This window comes from Pecten maximus, chromosome 11 (genome assembly GCF_902652985.1).
Source record: "Pecten maximus chromosome 11, xPecMax1.1, whole genome shotgun sequence".
Classification (NCBI taxonomy): Eukaryota; Metazoa; Mollusca; class Bivalvia; order Pectinida; family Pectinidae; genus Pecten; species Pecten maximus.
This window is the reverse complement of record NC_047025.1, coordinates 17233591-17244238: the sequence shown is the minus strand read 5'-3', so window position 1 is coordinate 17244238 and position 10648 is coordinate 17233591. Positions and strand designations below refer to the sequence as shown.

General features: G+C 35.2%; 1 protein-coding gene across 2 annotated transcripts in view; it reads left to right on the top strand.

Annotated features, from left to right (window-relative positions):
• Window positions 1–12: 12 nt before the first annotated feature.
• The window catches only part of LOC117338264 (conserved oligomeric Golgi complex subunit 4-like), a 29719-nt gene continuing 19083 nt past the window's right edge, over window positions 13–10648 (top strand). For both annotated transcript variants that reach the window (XR_004534992.1, XM_033899535.1), the window contains exons 1-12: window positions 13–123; window positions 2029–2111; window positions 2606–2720; window positions 3035–3136; window positions 3398–3470; window positions 3969–4162; window positions 4667–4823; window positions 5164–5270; window positions 6171–6223; window positions 7412–7508; window positions 7831–7864; window positions 8583–8704. Coding sequence is in view for 1 of the 2 variants with exons in the window: in XM_033899535.1 (XP_033755426.1) it covers window positions 13–123; window positions 2029–2111; window positions 2606–2720; window positions 3035–3136; window positions 3398–3470; window positions 3969–4162; window positions 4667–4823; window positions 5164–5270; window positions 6171–6223; window positions 7412–7508; window positions 7831–7864; window positions 8583–8704 (1248 nt within the window). In the remaining variant the exon portion in view is untranslated. The remainder of the gene's footprint in view (window positions 124–2028; window positions 2112–2605; window positions 2721–3034; window positions 3137–3397; window positions 3471–3968; window positions 4163–4666; window positions 4824–5163; window positions 5271–6170; window positions 6224–7411; window positions 7509–7830; window positions 7865–8582; window positions 8705–10648) is intronic.

The following is a 10648-nucleotide window of genomic DNA, read 5'->3' as shown; positions in this document are numbered from 1 at the left end:
GCGAATGCCAAGATGGCGGCGTCCAGAGGAGATGCCACGTCTGTCTCGGCGTTAGAAACCATGGAAAATTTGACAGATATTGAGGAAATTAAGCATGCTTTCGAACGACTATGCTCAGATGAGGTATGCCTTTTATGATGTCGTTTTGAATCGGTCACTGTTATTCATTTACTTTCGGTGCTCAATGCGTAAACCGGCAACTTGCAACTTCCACAATTCTGACATTTTCTGTTTACTTTTGTTTTCGCATTTTAAGTATCGAGTATAGTTAATATTGCCGACCTAATCACAACCGTGATCAAGATAAAAACAAACAATCACAGGTAACTAGTATGGAATTAAAGAATGTAGGTAGTGCCTATAAAAAACCGTAGGGAATTATCACATAGGAACTCCCAACATTTCCATTTTACACATTAAATTGATATGGACATACATTTTAAGAGACTGAATTTGAATAGGCACTGATGTTAGATGCATGTATATAAAACTGTACCCGTTTAGCTGTTAGTGGGCGAACTTGATTCTAGCTTGCCATTTGCCGGTTTTGAGCTTTCCATTGGCACGTACATTCAAGCAAAGCGGCTCTGTTGCAATATGGCCGCCATATACCAAAACATATTTATTTTTATTTGTTTTATATACTCAGATATGAATAAACAAATTTCAAAAGCATTGTAAACATCGAATACTGCAGATCATTGGAAATCAACTTATTTTGCAGTATATATGACAAAAATAGCATGACTGGCTCAAAACAAATTGACATTCTTTAACTTCTCACTTAATCTAATTTTTCGGTTGAGTACGTCGCCATCTTATTTGCCGGTGTGCTGGTGCTTCAAAACCGACAAGGAATTTACGCCGATCGGCATGTGTCGATATTGTGCACGCATATTCAGGACAAAATCAAGTAATTTTGTCCCCTTGCCGCTGGCATACCGGCACGTCAGAATAAAGTTCGCCCAGTGTATTTTGACATTGTATCATCAGCAGACTACAATGCTGTCTCAAGCCTTTGGTCAAATAATATTCTGATTACTTGTGTAACAGGACTAGGGGAGTTACTTACAGGTTGAGGAAAACTGCAAAGTTGTGTATAATTATACACTAGTTGGACAGGTCAGTGAGAAGCCCTGATTTCACTAATTTAGTGGTATTCCACTCTAATAGCTATATGTAGCTAAGTAAACACTAGCAAATTGCATAATTTCCGCCAGAAAAAGTATATGTGACAAAAAGCAAGAGTTATGGTCGGTAGCTATATAGGTGCATGATCCATGTACTTGGTTGTTACAATACCAGCAATAAAATTAAAATGTCACCTGTGCATTTTTCTGTAAAAACCGATTGGGAAAAGGGAAGTAACTCTAATAGATCAGAATGATGGTTGTCATCTCCCGAATGGAGAAAAAAAAAAACAAGCAAAATTTTTGCGTTACTCCACTTCCGGTTGCAGCAGCTCTGTTTGGGTTGGGAAAATTATGGGAAAGTATATACAGATTGTTGTGACATTCAGATGAATTAGGTATTAAGAAATAAGCAAATGAAACAGAATTTACAATTTCCAGTTAGAAAAAATATGATTTTATAAATAAATACAAATTGGACGCAGATTTTTAAAATGTTAAGTTTAAAGTGATTTTGACTATTTTTAGTAACAAAACTATACTCAATTGGCATATAATAGGCAAGTATGTGACACCGTGTATTATACACAATTTAAGTTAGTGCTTTTCCCCAGCCTGACTTGTGTAACAGGACTAGGAGAGGGAACACTCCATGAATTTTATTCTAGAGGATAACACATGAAAAGTCTTCTTCTAATAATGGACCAATATTCTAAGGTTGGAGTAATAAAGGTCATTGACTGTGTGCATGTACTAATTAGGGTGTAGGATGCTTAAAAAAATCCATATTAGTGTAACTTAAAAATCATCCTCTGTACAGAGGTATGGTGTTACAGCATTTGACCGTTGAATTTTTAATTATGATAGAAAGATGATTGACATGAATTGATATTTTCAGGATGATATCAACTTACATTTAGATGGATTGTTAGAACACCAGGCATCCCTTGAAAGCAAGATGAGTGGACTACAAAGGATAGTGTAAGTTTGCATGATGGTTATTTACTTAAATAGTCTTGTAATAAACTGCCAATGATAACAACAATTCAAAGCATGGTATCATAGTATACCGCAACCAGTGTCATGCTACTGACTGATGATCTAAATATACAAATAAAACCTGCAACTAATCTGTTTTAATCATATGTTGGCCTGTGAACACCACATCAATCTCTTTATCTCTGTCGGCATATGTAGCTATGGCGTCCAATTTACGGTAATACCCTTAGAGGTTTTAGGCAGTTTTAAAAGTTAAATCACTATTTCTCAGAAATCTGAAGGTAAAACATAGGTCAGATACACATGACCGTTAAAGGGTTGGTAGTAGCAGTGTATTTCCACTGGGTGTCACAATAGGATTTTCCTACACTGTAATTTATGTTCGGGAAATCCTCTGTAGCATGGTCAGAATCATGTATGTGCATATACATATCAACCTGAATTGTTGTGAAATTTTTAATTTATTTAATTTTCAGACCAAACATTCAGATATTAGAAACAGATTCCAAACAACTGTCAAGTATGGTCTCCTTTACATCAACATTGGCTGAAAACGTCAGCAGCAAAGTGAGGCAGCTAGATTTAGCAAAGGTGAGTAGTGCCTGAGGGAAATATCAAAGATTAATGGCATGATTCAATTATTGTATAAAATAATGTAGTTGTAAATGAAACATAACTTACACAGTATTATACCCGTGTCTTCAGTTTTTTCTCTCTCTCTTGATACTCAGCACTTTTTTTGCCTTTTATTTTCAGTAGTAAACAAGATGCAGTGAAATAAAACAGATACATTTTTGCCAGTATTTATGTGGACTCTCGACCAGATATTTTGAAATTATTTGTTGAGATAGTTAGTATTACAAGATACAAAAATTGGTAAAACTAAATGTTTTTGTTTGTTTTAGAGTAATGTGACTGCTGCTATCACCAGAGTGGAAGATGTACTAGATCTAAAGTTTTGTACTGATGGTGTTCAGACTGCACTGCAGAATGAGGACTATGAAAAGGTAACTTTATGTCAAAAACTTATATATATATAAACATACAGGAAATCTCCAGTTGGAAAAATATAGTTTAGGTACAGTACATGTATATAGTTTATCATAACTTCTATATATATTGATAAAAATATTTGATTAAAATTTTGTAAATATTTAGGTACCGGTATAAAAACTGATTATTAGAACTGCTGATTCCCCTTCATTTAATGATAAATAGGATTTACGTTTTTTTATTCTATTTTTAATCAATAAGTTTTTATCCAATAGGCAGCAGGACATGTCCACAGGTTCCGAAGTCTGGATGAAAACATCTTAAGGATGTCCTCAGATGCAGATGAGGGTAAGTTTAGAGATTAATTTGGGAAACTGATAGATTATAGATGGAATAAACCACAATCAAGTATAAAGTCTAGAATATTTAATTTGAAAATTCAGTATTATATGATATTAATTAAAAAAACCTATTGTGAAATGAATTGAAAGAACAAGTTTGTGGAGATGCACTGTTGTTGACAGTATGGAATGTTAAAAGTATAAATTTCTGGCGTGAATAAAGATTAAAGAGAGAACCAACACTTCTGCTGTCTCATTAGTCATGTTACTAGATTGATACCTCATGGTATTCTGTAGAGATCCTCAACATGTGGTTAATATAAATCCTGATGACGACCGCTATCAAAACATGTCAATGATTTGAGTACCAAAATAAAAAAACATCACTGTCTGTGTCACAGATGCTGAGATTCATTTATGCAAGGATTTTATTTTCTGGCTTATATCATTGTAATGTTTTATCTATTGAACATTGACTGAAAATATCATGTTCATTTCTGTGTAGGAAGCACGCTAGAAATATCTTTCAAGCTTCTACATGAAGCAGAAGAAAAGCTGAAGACAATTGTGTCGGGTAAATTTGATGCAGCTGTACATGCTGGAGATTTGGCTTCTGTAGAACGCTTCTTTAAAATTTTCCCTTTACTTGGTCAACACGATGAAGGACTCACCAAGTTTGGGAAGTATTTGGCATCACAGGTAAATTTTAGTGAGCAGTTCATTTAAGTATGTAGGATGTGCAAAGTTAATTCATATGGATTATTAAACTCATGAATTATCACATGTATATAATGGAAATATTATAGTCCATCTTTGAAATACAAGATTTGTACATTGGAATTACATTTACATTAACAAACAAACCCACAGTTAAACCATTTGTACATTGTTTGTCTAAATATTATGAACTGTTGCATGGTACATCTGTCATTCTTTATTAGTCTCCAATTGGTGTTACCATACTTTACTTTTTCTACTCCATCTGTCTGTGAAAAACTTTTTTCATATACTACATTGTTCATATTACATACAAATAATATTGTGAAGTGAAATCCAATCTTGTGCCCCACTTTTTATAGAGTTATTGCCCTTTGTCTTCACACTGTCCATGGTATATCTGATGGTGTACTGAAATCCAGTCTTGTGTTCTGCTTTTTGTAAATTTTGTTTGAGGTAAGTACCTATACATCTCTTCATTCACAGCTGTCTGATACAAGTGATAAAAACCTCAAGATAGCTGAAGCTCTGAGATCTGAAAACAAGGGAGCTAACTGTGTGTTTGCTGACACAGCGACACAGTTGTTTGAGAGTATAGCACGTGTTGTTGAAATGCGACAACCCTTGGTGGAAACTTATTATGGTAAGTAACCATTTTGTTCTGATATTTAAGAGATAATGAAGAATATATATGAATACCTAAACACTGCTTGTAAAAATGATGTTTTTCACCTTAAATATGGTTAATTGTAACCAATATTTGTAGTATGAAAAAAAGAACCTTGTATAATATTCAGATGGAATGCTTCTATTCGTCAATTTCCAAAAATTGAAGAAAACAAAATAAATTCATATGAAGATCATAACAACCCAGACAGTGTTCACAAAACATTGACATAACTTTTCAGTGAATTTTAATGTTTTGATTAATTCATTCTTTTAAAGGTTGAAATATTTATTTGATTAAACTTTTTAATTTTTAGGTCATGGTAAATTATTCATGTTGTTGAAAATTCTACAAAAGGAATGTGATCGACAATCTAGAAAAATCATCCAGGAATTCAAAAGGAAACGGATGTTTGATTCCATTGTAAGTCACAGCTTCAGAGCTTTTACATATGAATTTTGAAATATGAAGTTTTAATGTATCTAATTTACATTTCTATCCTTATCGATGGATGATTTTGGAGGTAATAATTAGATAAGCGTCATATTTGATCTTATTAATACACACCAGTTTTTACAATTATATTGACATGTCTGTATAATATCTAGGTAAAGTGATACCTAATAATCAGGCCTATGGTAACATGACGACTTTGTAAAGCCTGGTATTTTCCTATTCTGCATTATCATCTGTGTATAAATATAACAGTGTGCTATGTACTGATACTGATAAAGTACATATTTATTAAAATACGCAAGAACACATGGTTTGTACAGATGGTAGAAAAGTGTTAGAATTTGGGAACAGTGCTGGAAAATTAAGTGCTTGAATTTGCTTACGACTGCTTCAAAAGTAATGAAATTCACACTTACTTGCTTTTTCAGATAACTTAAAAATGAGTAATTTATCACAAAAAAGTTGTAAAAAAGATTTTAATCATCAGCATTATTTATATGTATACTTTTAATTTTTAATAATATCTAGATTGCGATGTTTGGTTATTTATTACAAAAGCAGCCTTTTGAGCACTTTACTTAAATAACACAATTTTTCATATTTATCACGATAATTTTTGGGAAAAAATGCACCTAGAAAATTGAGAGTAAAAGAAAATTGAGAGTAAAAGTGCTGGAAAAGTGTTTTAATTTTGGTATGAAAATCTGTACAAACCGTGGATCAGAACATCGATAAAAATAATGTTAAGAGTAGACTTTTGGATATCATTGAAAGTGTGTATGATTATGCAACCAAGTACTGAGCTTTAGGAATGAAGGTTTTGATTGTTGTTGATTTAACCAGATTGATTTTTTTTCAAATCCACAGTTACAACAGGTCCAACAGAATATGGTGTTCCATAAGCCAAACTCCACTGACAAGTGAGTGAAAATTATTGATACTGATCAGGAGTATAATTATACAATCTGATTCCACAGGAGTATTGTATCTAGATGTTTTATCACTGCTTCTCAAAGATACTAAACCTAGCTACAATAAAAACTTCTTACTTACCATGTCTCAAAGATACTAAACCTAGCTACAATAAAAACTTCTTACTTACCATGTCTCAAAGGAACTAAATCTAGCTACAATAAAAACTTCTTACTTACCATGTCTCAAAGATACTAAATCTAGCTACAATAAAAACTTCTTACTTACCACGTCTCAAAGGAACTAAACCTAGCTACAATAAAAACTTCTTACTTACCATGTCTCAAAGATACTAAAGCTAGCTACAATAAAAACTTCTTACTTACCACGTCTCAAAGGAACTAAACCTAGCTACAATAAAAACTTCTTACTTACCATGTCTCAAAGATACTAAACCTAGCTACAATAAAAACTTCCGGTATAATTATCCATCTTACCATGTCTCAAAGATGCTAAAGCTCGCTACCATAAAAACTCCCAGTATAATTGTCCATCTTACCTACCATGTCCCCAGTAACGGCTATTTGTTGACACAGTTTTGCATCGATACAATATGTAACCCTGGTAAATACTAGCCGCAATATACCGCTCGGCTAGAGATATCTTCTCTTTAGCTTGATCGGTTGAGCGTAAGACTAGTAAGCCAGAGGTCCTGGGTTCGATCCCTAGTGGAGGCAGTGATTTAAATTTAATTAATCATGCGCTCTGTTACAAATAGATAACTTAAAATATTCAGAATGGATGATTTTCTGTGTTAAATATTTACAACAAATTCAAGCACTACATAAACATTTTTGCTTGCTGTTATGAAATTTATGTCGAAGACAATGTAATATTTTTGAGTAGAGAAGTAATGAAAATACTTTGTGTTTGAAACTGGTAATGTAGAGGACATATATATTTATGATACTTTGATGTAAACTTTAAATTGATTTTGAAATTAATAATTTTATTATCTATATAATGATTTTATCATCTATATAATGATTTTATATCTATATAATGATTTTATATCTATTTTCATTAATGACCATTTAGTTGTACTAATTTGTTCAAACCTTTGAAATCATGATATTGGTAAATGGATATTTTGTCCTTTTTGAAAATCCTCCTATCTGCTGATGCATTGTTTGTAGATTTGATGCTAAAGATTTGGATATTCTACTAGCAGAGGTTGTACTCCTCAACACAAGAACAGAATTGTATTTACGGTTTTTCAAAAGACGTGCTATGGTAAGGAGGCAGCTGAAATGTTTTATCTTATATTGTATGCATAATTATCTATTATTATGAAAGGTGGAAATTTAAATATTTTTTGAAAAGTAAATATAAACTTTATTTGCTAAACAAATTATGAACTTAAATACATCACCCTTGTTGGCCCTGATGGCAGTGCATGAGGGGTGTCGATGATTCAAATCTTAGATGTTTTTAGGAACAATTGTTTTACTTTCATATTTTTTTTATAACTGTTTAAAAACTTTAAAAGTATAAATAGATAATTCAGTCAAAAGAGTAATGAAGATGATGTTGAATTGGTTAATTTTGTTTTCAGAATGACATAGAAGCAGCTGCCGAAGGCCAAACAGGTATGGTGTTCTAAATCAGTGCTTTTTCAGTCTAGATTGTGTTCACAGTTGAAGAATACTTATTATAGAAGAAAGAAGTAAATGGAAATACTGTATAGACCTTAATTACAAGGGGTAGACTGTCATGGTATGATCATTACTGGAATCTGTTTGGGATAATAGTTGATGGTTTGGGACAATGGTTGATGGTTTGGGACAATGGTTGATGGTTTGGGACAATGGGTGATGATTTGGGATAATGGTTGATGGTTTGGGACAATGGTTGATGGTTTGGGACAATGGGTGATGGTTTGGGACAATGGTTGATGGTTTGGGATAATGGTTGATGGTTTGGGATAAGGGTTGATGGTTTGGGACAATGGTTGATGGTTTGGGATAATGGTTGATGGTTTGGGATAATGATTGATGGTTTAGGTTGATGGTTTAGGATAATGGTTGATGGTTTGGGACAATGGTTGATGGTTTGGAATAATGGTTGATGGTTTGGGGCAATGGTTGATGGTTTGGGACAATGGTTGATGGTTTGGGATAATGGTTGATGGTTTTGGATAATGGTTGATGGTTTAGGCTTATGGTTGATGGTTTGGGACAATGGTTGATGGGTTAGGATAATGGTTGGTTTGACAATATCTTAATTTTAAGAGATTGGTGCCGCATTTTGAACAATTTGCCAAGAAAGCAATTAAACATTGAGGTCTCCCTTGGTTTTTGTTGACAGATTTTAAGGGGTCTGATGTCGTAACATTCCTAGTTAACTGTGATCTAAGCCGCCTGATGCAGGAACTCATTGGTATCTACATCATGATGGAGGAGTTCTTTATGAGAGAGATGGTCCTCAAGGTAAAGTGCCAGTTCTGAAATATCAATCACAGGTATTGTGTCCTAATACTGTCCAACATTTGAAAGGTTTTCTTTTTAGGTCATCTGACCCAAAGGGTCAGGATGACCTATAGTCATCGTGCTTCGTCCGTCGTCGTCCGCCGTCCGCCGTGCGCCGTGCGCCGTCCGTAAACTTTTTCTTTCAAAACGCTACTCCTCCTTAACGCTTGGGTGGATTACTTCCAAATTTGGTTTGAAGCATCATTGGGGGAGGGCAATCATATTTTATATAAATGAGGCTGGTCTGACCCCTGGGGCCAGAAGGGCGGGGCGCCGAAAAGGGAACTTAGGTGAATATTGCTATAAAATCCTACTCCTCCTTTACCCTTGGGTGGATTACAACTAAATTTGGTTGGAAACATCATTGGGGGAGGGCGGTCATATTTTATATAAATGAAGTTGGTGTGACCCCTGGGGCCTGAGGGGCGGGGCCCCAAAAGGGGAACTTTGATGAAATTTTGCTATAAAATCCTACTCCTCCTTAACCCTTCGGTGGATTTCAACCAGATATTGTGTGAAACATCATTTGGGGAGGGTGATCATATTTTATATAAATGAGGCTGGTGTGACCCCTAGGGCCTCAGGGGCGGGGCCCCAAATGGGGAACTTTGATGAAATTTTGCTATAAAATCCTACTCCTCCTTAACCCTTTAGTGGATTTCAACCAGATATGTTGTGAAACATCATTTGGGGAGGGCGGTCATATTTTATATAAATGAGGCTAGTGTGACCCCTGGGGCCTGAGGGGCGGGGCCCCAAATGGGGAACTTTGATGAAATTTTGCTATAAAATCCTACTCCTCCTTAACCCTTTGGTGGATTTCAACCAGATATTGTGTGAAACATCATTGGGGGAGGGTGGTCATATTTTATATAAATGAGGCTGGTGTGGCCCCTGGGGCCTGAGGGGCAGGGCCCCAAAAGGGGAACTTTTATGAAATTTTGCTATAAAATCCTACTCCTCCTTAACCCTTTGGTGGATTTCAACCAGATATTGTGTGAAACATCATTGGGGGAGGGTGGTCATATTTTATATAAATTAGGCTGGTGTGGCCCCTGGGGCCAGAAGGGCAGGGCCCCAAAAGGGGAACTTTGATGAAATTTTGCTTTACAATACTACTCCTCCTAACCCCCATAGTGAATTATTACCAAATTTGGTGTGAAACATCATTGGAGGAGGACAATCATATTTTATATAAATGAGGCTGGTTTGACCCCTAGGGCCAGAGGGGCGGGGCCCCAAAAGGGGAACTTTGGTGAATTTTTGCTATAAATCCTACTTCTCTCTAACCCTTGGGTGGATTAATACGAAATATGGTGTGAAACATCCTTTGGGAAGGGTGGTCATATTTTATATAAACGAGGCTAGTGAGACCCCTGGGGCCTTAGGGGCAGGGCCCCAAAAGGGGAACTTTGGTGAATATTTTCTGTTAAATCCTAATCCTCCCTAACCTTTTGGTGGATTACAACCTAATTTGATGTGAAATATAAGGTGACGGCAATCATATTTTTTAATGAGACAGGTTTGACCCCTGGGGAAAAAAAGATGGGGCAAAAGGAGCGCTTAGGTTAAACATTTCTTTAAAATGCAATTCCTCCTTAATGCCTTAATTGATTACAACTATATTTAGCATGAAACATCATTGGGGAAAGGCAATCCTAATTGATATAAATGAGTCTTGTCTGACCCATTGGGACACAGAGGGGCATGCCCCAAAAATGGGAACTTGGCTAAAATTTTGCTTTATGATGCTGCTCTTCCTGGACAAGCTAAATGGATAAAAACCAAATTTGATCTAAAACATAACTGGCTGCGATAAATGATTTATGGTAATAATGCTGGATTGAGGGGTGTATCCCTGCTGTAAGTGTAAGTGTTTGTCAGATGACCGTTAAGGCCCATGGG